At 45.0% G+C, this 17,001-nt stretch overlaps 1 protein-coding gene across 7 annotated transcripts in view; it reads left to right on the top strand.

Annotated features, from left to right (window-relative positions):
* Window positions 1-17,001, top strand: part of UBAC2 (UBA domain containing 2) — a 167,377-nt gene that overhangs the window by 120,851 nt on the left and 29,525 nt on the right. For all 7 annotated transcript variants that reach the window (XR_014143885.1, XR_014143886.1, XR_014143887.1 and 4 more), the window contains one exon: window positions 5,922-6,164. Coding sequence is in view for 2 of the 7 variants with exons in the window: in XM_081815170.1 (XP_081671296.1) it covers window positions 5,922-6,164 (243 nt within the window). In the remaining 5 variants the exon portion in view is untranslated. The remainder of the gene's footprint in view (window positions 1-5,921; window positions 6,165-17,001) is intronic.

Below are 17,001 nucleotides of genomic sequence, written 5' to 3' on the forward strand. Positions count from 1 at the left end.
CCCTTAGGATGAAATTCAAGCAAATGAGCACAAAAGCCCTGTTTTATCCCTGCCAGAATTTGCAGTAGTATATTTGTTTATTACAGGGGTTGTAAATTATCCTAATTGTTCACATGTTGGTCCTACTAAAACTGAATACATGATTTTGATTAGTGTATACATGATGGTGGGGGATAAGGGTAGACATGGGCAGGAGAGTGAAAATCTTTAGCTTTCATCAATTCCTTGAAAGAACCTATGACCTACTCCCCCACTCTCCAAATTAAGAACCCCTGCTAAATTGTGAACTCCCTAAGTAGAGGCAACAACTATGCATTTTCATTATTTTTTCCTAATTTCTTTAAAAAGACATACGATTATGTAAAGCAAAAATAACACCATATTGCTAAGATTATAAGTATATGGGTATAATATATAAAGTACCATTGGATGGGGGTGATGTTAAGTGGGACTGTATTCTTGCAAGTTTCCTATATTTTACTTGAAATAATTCAGTATTAACTCTAAGCACATATGGTAAGTTAAAGATGGATATTGTAATCCCTAGAGCAAACAAGAAAAATATGCAGTGAGGTATTGCTAAAAACAAAACAAAACCCAGTAAACAAATTAAAATGAAATACTAAAACTATTGGTTTAACACAAAAGAAAATTGGAAAGAAGGAACAAAGAACAAAAAAACAGATGAGACAAATAGAAACCAAATAGCAAAATCCACCTATATCAGAGTAAGCCCATTAAGTCTGAAGAGCTAAACACTCCAGTCAAAAGGCGGAGATTGTCAGTCTGGAATTAAAAGCCAGAAACTGCTATATGCAATCTATAAGACACACTTTAGGGGTGCCTGGGTGGCTCAGATGGTTGAGCATCTGCCTTCAGCTCGGGTCATGATCCCGGGATTCTGGGATCGAGCCCCACATAGGGCTCCTTGCTCAGCGGGGAGCCTGCTTCTCCCTCTCCCTGCTTGTGTTCCCTCTCTCTCTCTCTCCCTCTGTCAAATAAATGAATAAAATCTTTAAAAAAAAAAAAAAAAGACACACTTTAAACACAGACACAAAAAAAGCTGAAAGTCAAAAGATAAAGATATATCATGGAAACAGAAAGGTGAAATGGCCACATTAATCAGACAAAATAGATTTCTATATGAGTAATCCTAAAAACAAAGAGGGATACTTTGTTATGATGAAAGGGTCAGTTATAAGTATGCATGCCTAATAACAGTTTCCGACTACATACAAGAAGTTTAAAGGGAACTAAAGGGAGAAGTCGGCAAATTCACAATCATGGTTGAGGCTTTGAAACTAAACACCAAAAATTTTAAATTTTTTACTTAATTCAATTTACTTAATTCAAATCTCACAGTTCTATTTTGATCAATTATTTTCATATTTTGTTATGTGTATAACAACATTCTGCTCTTAAGCAAAACCAATGCAATACAGCCTCATTTTCTGTTTTCCTTCCTACCCAGATCTTCAGAAAAGGAATTTCTAATTCCTTGCCTCCAATTTGTTATGTTTTTGCCATAATTACTTCCTATCTCTTTCTTTATTAAAAAAAAAATTATACGCACACACAGATAGTGCTGCCCCCTGCACCTCGCCTCTGTTTCCCGCATCCTGCTGTAGAAGAAAACCATGCTCCATGGTTCTGTACTTACTGCATAAGTTTGTGCCCATAAATAGTATATACTATTAATCTTGTGTTTGGGAATCTTGTAAAAAAAATGGATACGGTGTATGATACATTAAAAAATAACCTTAACACTAAACTGCTGACTTAGTGTTCCCTTGGATGAATAAACCAGTCTTTAACCATTCCTGTCCTGGGGACACTTTGTTTCCATTTCCTAGTTGTTACATACAGCGCTGCAGTTGAGTATTCCCTAAAGCAGGGCTTCAGCTCTGCTTAGATATTGCCACATGGCTCTCCAGAGAGCTTATATACCACTTTACTTTCCCTCAGAACTGTGAGCGTTCTCCGTTCTCGTCCTCACCAAAACTTGATCCCAGATTTTTCCATTTTTTCTAATTATTATTATATTTAACATTGCATTTCCCTAAAAACAAGTGAGAATAAACATCTTAGTGTTTGTTGGCCTTTTGAATTTCCTCTTCTGAAATTGCCTTTTCACCTGCTTTTTAAGTTGGGTTGTTTGTCTTTCTCTGATAAAATTATAGTTTCCTTATGTATTTTGAACACTACCTTTGTTTACTGCAAGGATTCTAAGGACCTTTCTAGGCTCTTACTTGTCCTTTGACTTCACTTACGGTAATTTTTGGCATACTTGTAGCTTTTAGATTGTAAAGTAAATGTATGTTTTCTTTTATAGTTTGTGCTTTCTGGTCCTTATTTAAAAATCCTTCCCATCCCAGTGTCAAAAAGATGTGCCTTCTGTATTTTGTGCAGAAAGATTTAAAGTTCAGTGAATTATTTATTTCCTTAATCCGTTGGGAGTTTACATATGGTGTAAATCCAGTGGGAGTTTACGTATGGAAGGGGAGTGTGTGCTGTCTTTATCCTCATGTAGAGCTCCCTCTGACTTACCATTTCCACTGTGCACCACGTGCCCTTGTCCTCCGAAGCCTCTTTCTCTGCGCTTGTTCTTTAGGTTGCTTCGAGTAGCTCTACATAAAGACCACACTATTTTAATTACTCAAACTTTATCATATCCTGAAAGCTGATAAGCCTTATTATGTTTCTTTAAAATTACTTTGGCCATTCTGGATCCTTTATTTTTTTAAATCTTTTTATTGTATGTGTAACACACCCAAGTGTTCATGAACTGTAAATGTCATGAAACCAAACAAGTCACTATAAAGTGAACACACCCATAAAATGCCATGCAGGGCAGAGTACTGCCAGCCTCTGAGCGCCCCTCCCTCCCGGGACTGCTCTCCCAGGACAGACGGTCGTCACCCTCATGCTTCGCTCCACGGTTTTTCCACTTGAGATAGACAGATACATAGTTACATAGATAGATCGTTCAGATCGATCCACTTACAAAAATGGAATCATATAATGTACGCATTTTTTGTCTGGCTTCTTTCTCCCAACATTATGTTTTTAAAACTTCAACTTTAAATGTTCCAAATGCATTTTAGGTTGGCATTTAAGTTCTAACAACAACAACAAAAAGCTATTAAGATTTTATTTTGAATTATATTGAATTTGTATCTTAATTTGATGAAAATTTGTATATTAACAGTTTTGCATCTTCCCATTCATGGATGTGATGCCTTTATTACTAGGATCGTTTGCTTTTTGAATGTGCCCTTTTTTTATAGTTTTAAAATTTTCTTTTTAACAGTTCGCTATTCTGCAGATAGTTAATTGTTTTTCCTTTCTAGGCAGTCTCTTTTATCTCTGGTAACTTTTAAGGACTTCTTTGTTTCACGACAATGCCTCTAGATATAAATTTCATTTTGTTACCCTTTTTGGGACTCTTGCATTTTCAATCTGGGATTTATATTCTTTATTAATTCTGGAAAACTCTTAACTATTATCTCTTGAAACGGAGTCCTGCTCTCTCCGTACTCCCTCCTTTGTCTTCTTCTGGAAGCTCTATGAGACCTACACTCTATGAGACCTTCTCTATCTGGGTGGAATCTCGGGGGCAGAGCCCCAGGCCTCCCCTCTGAGCCAGCTCTGCCCACTTCAGGAGCCTCTTTGGTTCCCGCCCTGCAGAGCCTTTACCATCTCCCTGTGGAGGAGAGAGGGTGGGTATGGGCTCCGCTGGGTGTGAGCAGGAATTGGGGTTGCTTCCTACCGAGGTGAGTAGTGCCCTGCATCACTCCTGCCTTCCGCAGGCCCTGTGCCCCTAATCCCTGAGCCTGGCTGAGTCCTCGGGGACCTTGCCAGCACTTGGATTTATCTTTCTTCCCCTGCGCCAAGTGATTTCTAATTACTCAGCGTGTTTTCCATTTTGTGGTTCAGGATTACAGATGCTTTCTCGTTTCACTGAATGTGGAATTTGTTTCTGTTTTCATTTTCTTTGTTCTTCAGTACCGTTTTTGAGAGAAGTGGCATAGAAATTATTTGAGACCAAAACTCCTGTGCATTTACTCTTCCCTCTGCCCAGTCTGTCTTTCACTCCTACCACTGCACCAAAACTGTTCTTGTAAAGTCATCAAAGGCCTCCATGCTGCCAGATCCGGGGGTCATTTTCCTCCCTGGCCTGGTTGAACACGGAGCTGCATGTTTCACAGTGGCTGTTCCCAGCCTGAGACACCGTTCCCTGGGCTTCGCTGACGCTAAGCCCTTTCCTCCTGTCCCCTGGCAGCACTGCCAGATGACTTCACTGGCTTCTCCCACTCCGTCCACGCACAGAATATTGCTTGGTTGAATCTTAAGTTCTCTTCTCCCTTCTGTTGTTCGTCCTGCGCCCTTGCCGTTATCTAGTCCCATTGCTCTAACCGCCATCAGTGCCCCTGATCCCCAGATCCTTACCTCTGCTGAGTTTTCCCTGGAGTTCCAGGTCTGTATATCTGACTGCCCACTAGATACCCCACTAAGATCTCTGCTAGATGCTCCCGGGCCCACTGCTGCATTGCATTGGCTATTGGCACTGCCTCAGATGTTCTTCCTCCAGGTCTTCAAATCACTGGCGCCCCATTATCCTGAAGAGCTTTGCTCAAATGTCACTTCCTCCAAAGCTTCCCTGACTCCTGACCTATAGACGGTCCCTGCTCCAGGCCACTTTATTTTGTTTCCTTCACAGAACTGACCTGGAAGTGTTTTACGTGTTTGCTCACTCACTCCGTATTCTCCATACTGACCACTGTTACCTCTACAAGAGCAGGGCCTTGTTGATCTTGTCTTCTACTGTCCTCTAAGTGCCTGGAACAATGTTCAGGGTATATTGGATGCTCAACAAATTCTTGCCTAATTAATTGATTTACATTTTATTAAAACAGTTAAAGTGTACTTTTCTCCTATTAGCACATTGTCAAATATGTTCTAATTTGGTACGAATAGCTTATCCTAAGAATCAAATTCACAAAATTAAAGATTTTGGGGGGCTCCTGGGTGGCTCAGTTGTTAAGCGGCTGCCTTCGGCTCAGGTCGTGATCCCAGGGTCCTGGGATCGAGCCCCGCATTGGGCTCCCTGCTCAGCGGGAAGCCTGCTTCTCCCTCTCCCACTCCCCCTGCCTGTGTTCCTGCTCTCGCTGTCTCTGTCTCTGTCTCTGTCAAATAAATAAATAAAATCTTTAAAAAAAAAAAATTAAAGATTTTTTTTTTTTACAAAGGAATAGCCATACTCACTTTAACCTAGAAAACCAGTCTTTAGATGTCTATTACCATATAAATTACCTTAAAGATGAAAAATAGGCTTGCTTGTAAATAGAATTGTGAATTACCATTGGCAAGGATTTTAAAACTAGAAAAATCAGTACTTGAAAAATGTATTAGAACACTATGTAAATTGTAGACTGTTTTTATTTTCTGATAAATTTATTATATGGCTGGATTGCATCATTGGCCGTTAAAGTTGTTTTCTGCCAGTATCTCTCTCTGATGGCCATCTGCCAATAAAGATTAACCACAGAGTTAGGTCAGCATGGAAGTGTTTTGATAATCAAATCTTGTATGGCTGTTTTTCTTTTTTTTTTTTTTTTATGGCTGTTTTTCTTAAAGAAAATATTGTTTTTTAAATATTTTGTCAGTCCCTTGAGCGTGAAGTGGTTAGAACTTCGCTGTCTCTCCTAACTTTATAAAAAACAAATTTGTTTCCTGAGTAAATTTTTGTTGACTTGTACTCCTTACAACTGTGCAGCTGGGCAGGAGTTTTAGTTACCATGCAGCACTGCTAAAATGAAAGAAAATGCCATCCGAAGTACTTTGTGGTTATTGATTTCTGTGTTAATATGTTCTTGAACACGGTTACAGGGAAACAATCCCATTGGACTTTCCTCTTTCAGGCATCAGGCATCTGCTACAACAGCCAAGTGTTCCGACTCCACCAGGTGCTCTGCATTCCCACGTGGGTGGCAAAGTTCTTTTCTTGGACACTTGAGCCCATCTTCTCATCTGCAGAACCCGCCACCGAAGCCAGGATTGGGATGGGGGCCACAGTAGACATCCAGAGACAGCAGAGGATGGAGCTGCTTGACCGGCAGCTGATGCTCTCTCAGTTTGCACAAGTGAGACAACAGAGACAGCAGGTAAGCAGCAGAATCGTTACTGGAAATGCAGAAATACTCAGTGGCCTCAGCATACTTCGCCTCTCCGGCTGTCCGTGTGGCCGAGAGTACGTTTTACTCCTGTGCATTGCAGTGTGGATAATGCAACGTCTCTATCCCCTATAGGATAGGGGTCTCTGACAGTGGCTTTTCTTAGGTTTTTTTTTTTTAAGTAAAAAAAGAAAACTTGCTGCTGAAAGACTGGTCAAACTGGACATTCTTGTTCCACTTCCATTAGATGAACATTATTTCTTAGAGAAACACCAACCTAGTTAACAAGACGTGATATTTATCTGTTCTTATAATCTTGTAAAAGCCACAGTGTCTTCCTGTTAAAATGCTTATTATCATGTGCTCTGGAGTGAAGATCAGATGTAAAACTTCTCGACTTTCCTTGGTTGAAATGGAGAGAATGTGAAGATAAGAAAGTTTCAGGGGAATAACCAGTGAATCAAAGGCTGTGTTTTCTTAGCCTTGTCATCAATACCAGGAAATATTGCACATTTATCTACAAAAACTGCTGTATTCAAACACTGTAATAGCACACTTGTCTTTCAAGGGTTACTGTATGTCAGCCCAAACCTCCTACCTGATCTTGCTCTGGCACTCTGCAATCCAGCACCCTGGGCTCTTCATTTCTTATGTCCGTCTTCTGTACCCTCTGGGGTATGAGAGAGGTACTGTTCTCTCGTGCCATCTCCCTATCTCCTGCCTTCACCGGGTGTGAGAATTAGGTCTGCAGGCCTCATGGTGGTCTGGAAAAGTGAAATCAAGTGTGACATCCCAGGTGTCCCCTTGGAGATACGGGTCCCAGAGTTTATATCTGGGGTGGAAGAAGGGGTCCCTTATTAATGGGCTGAGTCTACAGGTGAAAAAGAGAAACACAGGTTGTTCCCTATGGGTGTATTTGAACTTGAGATGACTCTGGAATATACAACCAAGATACCTGTGATATAGTTAAATGTGGAGGACAGACCTCTCTCTTAGGGAGGTCAGAGCTGGAGGTGTAGATCATGGAGTCAACTTTGTAGGGTTGACTAGGTGCTAAGTGAGTTCTTTAAGAGAATTACATCCAAGATGAACGTATGTGTGTAGCAAGAGGAGGACCTGGATCCTTCAAGGAAAGAGAAGGAAGAATGAAAAGTATGAGAACTCAGAATGACCAGTGTCCAAAAAATGAAGTCATGGTGAATATAAATATTTTCCAGGTAGAATGGGCAGAGCTGTGAGGGAGAGAAAGAAATAGGGTGTGATTCTGAGGTTTCTGGCTTAGATAATGGGATAGATTGATGACAGCACCATTTCACCAATATCAAAAGAGCAGATCTGGGGGAAATATATTGACTGAGGTACCTTCAGAATACCTGGGACTCCCCATTAGATAGCTATGGATCTCATGCTCATGAGCAAGCCAGAGAAGTTGTATTGCTCAGCTTGGCATCCCCAGGGACATTTTCATGCATGAAGTTTCTCAGGGAACACTGTTGGGATCAGCATCTTTGGGGGGAGTGGTGGTGAAGGACACGGGGAGGCTTGAACACCGTTATGAAGAGGGTCTGAGCCAGCCTGACAGGGAGCTGTGGAGCTGAGGAGAGCCCTTCCAGATTGCACCAAATGTGGCCAAGGAACTGCAACTTGAAACCTCCACCAGCCAGTCACTGGGTGCAGATTGCAGGTCTTGGGTCACGACTAGCTGTCCTTGGATGCACACCATCCACGGAGGCGGTGTCCCTGGAGAACTGTCAGCTGCCAACAATCCCCCTCAGCAGGAAGATGGAGCACTTCAGTCCTGGGGAGGTCGGAGATCTGGGCAGCGGACCAAAGCAACCACGCCTTGTGCTGTTGGCATCTTCTTGGTTTACATAAGTTCTTGGGGCAGCTCCTCCAAGACTCGGTGACACTCTTTCCCCAGGAGAAACCTTCAAGAGGAAGGTTAGGACACACTTCATCCCCTTCTGCTGAAGCTGGTCTCCAAGCCACACTGGTCATCATCTCCCTCTTCTACTTCCCATTCCACCGTTGGCTGGAAGACATGCTTGGTGAAGTGACACAGAGCCTCATCCCTGTGAGGTCTGAGTCCCCGGTCACCATGCTCTCCCAGGCTGTGTCTGCTGCCCTTGTCCATTTAGCGTAAAAACCGGGGCATGGGAGTGCCAGGAGATGCCCTCGTGCCGCACATGTTTTTCCCTCCTACTTTTTGTCCCCCTAGCTATACCTTTTCCTGAGGATTACAGTTGCTTAATCCTGCGATGATAACGATTTTTCTCCTGGTCTGCTGCTCTTTTGGCACAAGAGCCCAAAATGACTGGGCAACAGCTATAACTTAAAATGTAATGGCCTTCTTATCTCGTCCCCAATGGAAGTGTTACCCTCCTGGGAGGTGAGCTCTCTAAACCCATGGAATCTAGTTTCAGGGACAGGAAGCCCAGATTCCCAAGTGGGTCACTGGGTGAGAGGGTGATCAGAGCCACTTCCCCTCCTACCTCTAATTTCCAAGACCCATGTCTTCTTCCTGCTGGGGACACAGCTCCCAGAAAATCGTTGTTGATTTAGGGTTTATACTGCAGCTGGAACCCACAGTGCCATCCTTTGGAGGGCATCCACTCCAAACTGGCATTTCTCTTGCTCCTGCATCTGGCTGTCTCATTGGTCTGGCAAGCGGGCAGCTCCCAGGTTGTGTGATATGTGAGAGGGTCGGTGCATCCCGTGCGCACTTTGTTATAAGTGACCTCATGATCTGATGCACTGTTAGCTGGAACCCTGGTCAGTAGACCAAACTTCTGTAAACCCACAGATGGTGGTGCTGTTTAAAAGCAGCAGACCTAGAACCAGAATATGTGTCAATTCCAGTGAAGATGAATTGCTGCCACAACAGAATATCAGACTAGGTGGACTAAACAACAGAAAATTCTTTTCTTACTGTTCTGGAGGCTAGAAGTCCAAGATCAAGGTGCTGGCAGGGTTGGTTTTTGGAGAGGACTGTCCCTGGCTTGCAGATGACAACCTTCTCACTCTGTCCTCAACATGGCCTTTTCCCAGAGTGTGCATGCTCTTGGTGTCTCTTCTTATAAGGACACCAGTCCTGTTGGATTAGGGTCCCACCCTTATGATCTTGTTTAACCTTAATTACCTCCTGAAAGGCCCTGTCTCCAAATCTAGTCACAGTGGGGGTTAGGAACTTCAACCTGTGAATTTGGGGGTGGGCAGATTTCAGTTCATAACACTGTCCCTTCCAGAGTGAAAAGGACCCAGTATAGTCTGTCTTGCACTGACCATTGCTTCTCCTTGAGGGGTGGTGGTGTGTGAGGGCTCAGCATCGGTCTGTGTTGCTGTCACTAGCTAGTCCAGAGAGTGGGGCCCATGCAGAGCCTCCATCCCTGCCATCATGTGGGTGGCTGGTGAGAGAGGCTGGCTTATGTCGGTGGCTGAGTCATTCTGTCTCTCTCTTCTGCAGTAGATGTTTCTGGTAGATAAGCATTCCAATATAATGTTCAAGTCTTGTTTCAGTGTATTCCTTTATATTTCTTTTGCCTTGTGCTCTCATGGTTCATCTCCCCACCCGGCAGCCGCTTAGTGCTCTCCGTCACCACCCACCTGTGGTCCTCACTTGGCTCTGGGGTCAGAGTCGGTCAGTCGTTACTTGAGACTCTCTGAGCAAGACTGGTGGGTACTCTTTGTGGGCACCAGAGAAGTGAAAAACATGTCCTTTCCCCTAATGATTCTGCAGTCAGCTTCAGGGAGCTTGGGCAGATATACCTGAATTAGATAACATCCGGGAACAACAAAACATTGGCCTGAGCACCCAGAGCATAAGAGCGCCGTCAGTGTGGCCTGATACTGTGTGGTTTCAGGGCCTAGGAGGACAGACAGGATTGGGTGAGCTGAGATAAGGCAGCTTATCCCCAAGCAGAGGACCAGCAGGAGTGGTGCAGGCATGGAGGTGATAGAGAGGCCCTGGAAAGGAATACCTTGAGGAGCCCCCCGCTCCAGCTGAAGCAGGGCCGGGTGCGAGTGAGAGCCGGGAAATCGTGCTGCACCTGTAATAGAGGGAGGGGTGTTTAAACCTGACAACAGGGGCGCCTGGGTGGCTCAGTCATTAAGCATCTGCCTTCAGCTCAGGTCATGATCCCGGGGTCCTGGGATCGAGTCCCACATTGGGCTCCCTGCTCAGCAGGAGGTCTGCTTCTCCCTCTCCCACTCCCCCTGCTTGTGTTCCCACTCTCGCTGTGTCTGTCAAGTAAATAAATAAAATATTAAAAATAAATAAATAAACCTGACAACAGATTTGGGTTTTGACATAGGAGGCTGTGAAATGTAGTTTAGCTGGTAGTAAAGGCAGGACAGTGTTCTAGAAAAATCCGTCTTATTGCAGTGTGTACTGTGGAAGGGAGAAAGGAGAGAGAAGGGAGGAGGAGACAGAAGACGATCTTTAAATCCAGCTGTGTGAGTGCCATGGCCAGAATCAGGGCATTGTCCTTATTGAGCACCTCTCCGCTTGCTCACTGTTGTTTCTCAAGGCTCTGTCATGCCAGCAGGTGACCCCCAGTCCCTCCCGTTCACCCTGCCGTCAGCTCCAGCAGCCAGATCTGGGTTACAGACCGGACTCCCTCTCTCCTGGGCTCCAGACCCAAACATCCTCTGCCTACTGGACATCTCCACCTGCACACTCCACAGGCATGTGAAGTCTTCCATTTCTTTGCTAAATTGGCTTCTCCTCCTCCCTCCCTCCCCGAATGAAAAGCACCATCACCTGCCCAAAGACCCAAGCCAGAACATCTTGGCTTCACCTGCAGGTAGAGAGCCGTCATCCCCTGTCTCCATCCCTCTGCCTTAGCTCGTCATCACTTAGCTTGCACCTGGAGTCTTGCCACAACTCCCTCTCCCCTCCCGGAGCCACAAGTCGTCCCCCAGAGTGATCTCTTTGACGGCACAAATCTGACCGTTTCACTCCACCAAACTCCTTCAGAAGCCCTTCGTGGCTTTCAAGGTAGTTAACACTCATTACCCAGAACCCTTCCTACGTTTTAGCCACGTGTCCTCACCCAGCCCCATGCGCAGCCTTTGGTTAACCCCGCTCAGCTAGTTGGAGTGTATCGGAGCCCCAGTGTTTCTCACCGCTTGCCCTCGCTTCTGCCCTGTGCTCTGCCTAAAACAAACTTCCCCACCCCCAGCACACACACACACAGGGTTTGCTTGCCTAACTCCTGTTCACTCTTCAGTGTTCCTTTCAAATATCACCTCCTCTGGGAAGCCTGTTGCAGCCTCCCGGTCGGGCTCTGATCCCCTCTCTATTCTTATAGCCCCTGGGGTCTCTTTCATGGCACTCACCATGATCAGGCGCCTTACTCCGATTTACTTCCCTATCTCTACCAGTAGTGTGTCTTGGGGTGGGTGGAGACTTTTTTCTTTGTATCTCCAGTATGTGAGTAATGCTTGGCACATGATAGGAACTCACATATTTGGGGAATTAATGATTAAATATGTGTACAATAAATATTTACAGAATTAAGGTACTGAGGCCAGCTGAATACAGGTGAATAGTCAGGCCTGAGAAGTATACAGATAACCTCTCTGAGAGGACAAGTGTGAAGCAAACCATTGAAGACCCCCTGAGACCCACGTTTCCAGAGCACAAAGAGGAGGGAGGAAGCAGTTCCAGGGAGAAAGGAGAAACCCACAAAGTTCAGCAGCCAGGGAGAACAGAATGTCTGAGGGAGAGTGGGGGAGTGGGTGTTCGGATTCAGGTACCACCCCCCCCAAATTAAAAGCCAAGCTGAGACAGTAAGGAGGAGAGAACCACTAGACTCAGCAAGAATCGGTTCACTTCTGAACCGTGGGAGTGCCATGTGGAGAAGCCGCACGTGGATTGGAAGTGGAGGAGGGGCACGCACCCCTTCTCTTCTGGGCCCCTGGCCTCATTCCAGGACCCGGCTGCATTCTGTAAAGTTAACCGTGATGCTATACTACTGCAGACATTTCTAGGACTCTCCACAGCATTTACAAATTCCACGGCTCTAAAGGACGGTGAGCTGGGGGACGACTCTGTCGACCTTGCTGCCTCTAGAGCTTGAGACCAGAGCACCGACAGGGTCAGCGTGTAGTGTCCTTAAGTTCATCGGGCACAGCGATGTCATCTTTCTGGACACTGCCATGGTACTTAACTGCTGAAAAGCCCCGGGATGATTGTCTCTAGGACTTGAAGTGACGATCCCTGAGTTTACCGCACAGTAGGGCCCCAGTCCTTCCTTCTGGTTCTCCTCGCCCTCCACCCCGTGGTCCTCCCACTCCTCCGAGCATTCATGGGGGCAGGATGTTAGTTACGCCGTGGCCCCACTCCTCTCCCCCTGACAGAGTCGCTGGCTGCATGGCTGGGCACAGCTGAGAGTCATTTGGGTACTTGCAGCTGCGGATCATTTTTCCACTCGGGGCCGTTACATGACTTTTCACGGGTTTGTGCTTTATTCATTCATCGAGGAGTATGTGAGCTCTTGAAGGCCAGAGCTGTGTGTTTTGCTTAGTTTTGTCTCTCTTGGTCCTACTGAAGTGTGTAGCCCTGGGGGAGTAAAGGACACGGCTCTGGCCCTCAAGAGGTTTGCAGCCCACTAGGGGAGGAGAGACAAGTCAGTAGCAGGTGCTGGGTCCCTGCTGGAGTTCGTGTGCAGCAGAGCCAGAATCCCAATCCCCCTCCGTGGCTGAGGGGAACCTTGAAGACACCAGCATTCAGGTAGGTGTTTCAGGCCCAGGGAACCTTGGGAGACAAAGCAGAGGGGCTCAAAACAGCTATGGGAGCGACAAGTAATTGCCTTTACCTGAGCACAGGTTTCCCGAAGGAAAAGGCTGGGGAGAGCGCAGAGTCCCGGACAGGGCGGGTCTTCGGCCACGTGAAGAGTTGTTTTTCCTTTTGTTCTGCAAGAAATCATGAGTCAGTGAAGCCTTACAAGGAAGAGAGCAGGTTAGGTTTGTTTTTAAGAAGGATAATTTTGGCCATAATCTGCGTGATGAGTGGAATAGGTGACTTGGGAGGAAGAAGACCAGTGGGGAGGTGATGAGGACTCCGTGGTTTCAGGATATTCGTGGTGGCGAGGCAGAGCTCCCTCTCGGAATGATAGCAAATGGCCACGGTCAAGCTTTGCAGAGTGTCTGCACGTTCACACCTCCAGGGCAGCCACTGAAATTCCCCACAGTCAGGAACATTTGAATAGGGTTGCTGTATGCGTCTCCACAGCTTCTCTGCTCATAGGGGCCTCTCTGCCAGTCATGATGGAAGAAACCCAGGTGCTCGAAATAGAAAAGCAGCAGAATATAAATGAAGGAGCAAGGAATTTGCAGTTAAGGGATCAACCTTGGGTTGACAGGGAGATCTGTACACAATCTACCTAATAGTGTTGTCATGAGGATAAAAGAATTTATACAGAATTACTTTATATGCCAGAAAGATCTATCAAATATTAGTTATGATCTCATTGGACATCAGTTTTCTGGCTCTCAGGATGTTTGAGAGAAAGAGTTCTGATTTAGGAGCAAACCTGGTAGTTACGACTCTTAAAAACTTATAACCTTTAGAACAAGGGTCAGTAGGCTATGGCCCATGGGCCAAACCCAAAGCGAAGACTGGTTTTTGCATTTTCGGTGGCTCTAGAAGTACCTGCAGAGGATCTTCAGTTTTGCCTCTTGGTCTTCAAATCCTGAAACATTCACTACCTGACCTTTGATAAAAAAGAACTTTGCCAGCTTGCTGCTCTAGAAAATTATGTAGCCAGCAGCTTTCAAAGTGAAGTTTTACCAAGAAGTCTTAATTCTCTCTGGGTTCTGATCATCTGTTAGTTGTGTGTCCCGCCATTTTCTCTTGTTAATGCCACAACGAAGACTTGGTGATTGAACTTTCCAGAAGGTACTTCTGTAAAAATCTCCATTTCCCTTGGAAGCAGAGTTCAGGTGAAGCCCACCGTGGATGCACCGTGCTTGGTGTAAGCCGAGTGGGAGTTTTGTGACAAAAGCAACGGAGTCTGTTGGTCCTAATTTCTTTATTGCCTCTTCACTTCTTTGGGCTTCCCAGTGTTTCCTGGATGACAGTCTGCCTCTGTTTTCAGTGATGAGCAGTCTGTTTGACCCACAAGGAAAGAAGACGTTGCCGCCTACAGCAGCTCACCGTTATTCACAGGTGCATTTCAGTTATTTGTGCAGGGTGTTAGTTGAACTGAGCTGGCTCTCTTCTCTCACCCTCTCTTAGTTACGTTTTGTGGCTGTGAAAATTGTTTCTCTACCCCAGGGACCGTTGTTAGGTAACACCTAACATATACATTATTGTGAGTCATAGCTGCCTTGCAAAGCATGAGTGTTCTCATCAGTAATCAAGTATTTTTAATTTATTTTTTTAAGTATTTTTAACTTAATAAAATATTTTTAGTGTATTAAAAGTGCTCGCAGGTTCTCAGTGTGTTTTTTAAGTTTTTAATGACTATTGAGATAGAATTCACATACCTTACAATTTCTCTCTTTAAAGTATATAATTCAGTGATTTTTAATTTATGGACAAAGTTGTACAGCCATCAGCACATTCAATATTAGAGCATTTTTACTACCCCAAAAATAAACTGTGCCCAGTAGCATTCACTCCTCAGTCTCCCCAGACCCCTAGCCTTAGGCAGTCACTAATGTGTTCTTTCTAGATTGCCTGTTCTGGACTGTTCATATAATGGAACCATACACTGTCTGGTCTTTGTGGCCCGCTCATCCATGTTGCAGTATGCATGATATTCCTTGATGTGTTTAAAAGCAGGACCCACCTAGTAGACCTTTGTGCTAGCACGTGCTATCCCATCGAATGAGTTTCTGCCATTGCCCCTTCAGCTGGCTAGGGCTCTGATAAGCTTCTTCCTCACCTCTTGGCCTCACCAGCACTACACTTTCCATTAGCACTTACTTTCCACAAAATATATTTGGTGTCTGGCCAGGCTCTGGGGAGCATCACAATGAACAAGACAGCATAGCATGATCCTTCCTCTCCCTGAGCTGAGAGTAGAACAAGACAATGATAGTACGATGTCATGAGTTCTCCTCTAGGAGAAGCGCCCAGCCTATCCATGGGGGGTTAGGAAGTAGTTTGTGCAGGAAGTACATTGTGAGTGGAGCCCTGCAAACTATGTATCTGTACCTTTGTGTGAGTGTGTGTGAGTGAGTGTGTGTGCGCGCGCACGCGCGTGCAGCCAAGGAGTCCACCTTGAATCCAGAGGGGCAAGTTCTCAGCCTGGATGAGCCCAGGCAGCCTTAAAGATGGCACGTGGCGTGCGGCACACTTCTCAGCACTTTTCCTTTTTAGCTTTGCTCTTTCACTTTTTGGTGCAATTTGATTTAAAAATGATTCTCACCAAGTTGCTCTGCTGTCTTGTCAACAAAGCGATCTCTAATCAGTTAGAGCTAGTTCTTTTATGAGTGTGAAGTGTATAGTATCAGGTGCGGAATAAGTTACTAGTGCTTAGTTGATAAAAATCTGCAAATTAAATGAAAATTAGGTGCAAGAACTCTATTTTCAAGTGAAATCAAAGCTAAGCTGTTTATCTCGCTCGGTACCTCCTTGCAGAAACTGTTACGGTTTGGGGGCTCTCCTAGTTGATCATACTGACCTTTTTGACAAAAATTCAGAAGAGAAAGATAGGATCGATCTAAATTCTAATCCCTCTCCAAGACTGACTCATTAAGTGACCTCGAGAAAATCATTTCTATTTTCCATTCTGCCTTGGTGTCTTCATGAGAAAGAAGAGTGTGGTATAATCTCATGATGATGTACTCAGTATTTTAGAGAGAGAGAGAAATTATAAGCAGTCCTAGTCCTTTTCATAACTTCTCTCTTATTAATCACTTTTTAAAACCCCAAATGAATTTAGAGATGTGCCCCAAAGTAGACATAGTGTTAAACAGGGGTATTTTAGAAAAATCATCCTCAAAATCATTTTACAGATTTTCCCCCCTCCATGGGTTTTCAAAATCAGAAAATGATTCTAGTGCAGGAAAGATCATTGGGGTACCCAGGAGTTTCTCAGGAAAAATCCTCCTGACCATCTTGTGAAGGCTTGAATTTCATGGAGCCCACTCCAGGCTCAGACTCTGCAGCCTGATTCTGTGGTTGACAGATGTGGTTTTGTGAATAACGAAGGAGGAGCCCAGGAATTTCCAGAGCAGTGAGTAATGACTCTTGTCCGAGATCATAATACAGATTAGCGATACCGAGATTTTAAAAAATCATACTTTTTAAAGTGATAGAGATTTATGCCTGTTGAGCCTGGATTCCCGGGGGCCGGGGGCGGGGGACTGCAAGAAGCGGGCATAGTTTGTGGCTCAGAGCATGGGCTTTGGGCTGAGAATGGCCACTGCACCGCACTGCGCTCCTCTGCATCTGCCTTCCTCACTGGGGGACTGTCCAGTCTGCAGTTCTAGGAGGGGTGGTTGCTCAAGGAGCTCAGAGAGGTCCTTGATCAGTGCAGCAACACTGAGGGGTAGTGCAGGAGAGTATAAAATGGAGGTCCCTAGACCAGTGTCTGCTGGGAATCCCTCCCGCAGCAGCTCTGGCAGGTGGCCATTGGGCTCATTTTGAGAGAGAACTGCTTGGTTCAAGATATTCTTTAATATATTGAATAGGAAGAGGCAACTCATAACTAGTTTAAGGATCATCTAGACCAGCTTCCCATTTTACACATAGGGAAACCTGGACTCTGTGAATATTCTCTGAAGTTAGTGACTTGACTGAGTTCTCTAGAAGTTCAGAGTGAGAGAGCAATAAGGATTTGGATTGTCGAGAAAGAAGCCAATTACAGATGCAAAA

The sequence above is a fragment of the Leptonychotes weddellii genome, chromosome 3 (genome assembly GCF_054177405.1).
Source record: "Leptonychotes weddellii isolate Sample4059 chromosome 3, ASM5417740v2, whole genome shotgun sequence".
In the NCBI taxonomy this organism is placed as follows: Eukaryota; Metazoa; Chordata; class Mammalia; order Carnivora; family Phocidae; genus Leptonychotes; species Leptonychotes weddellii.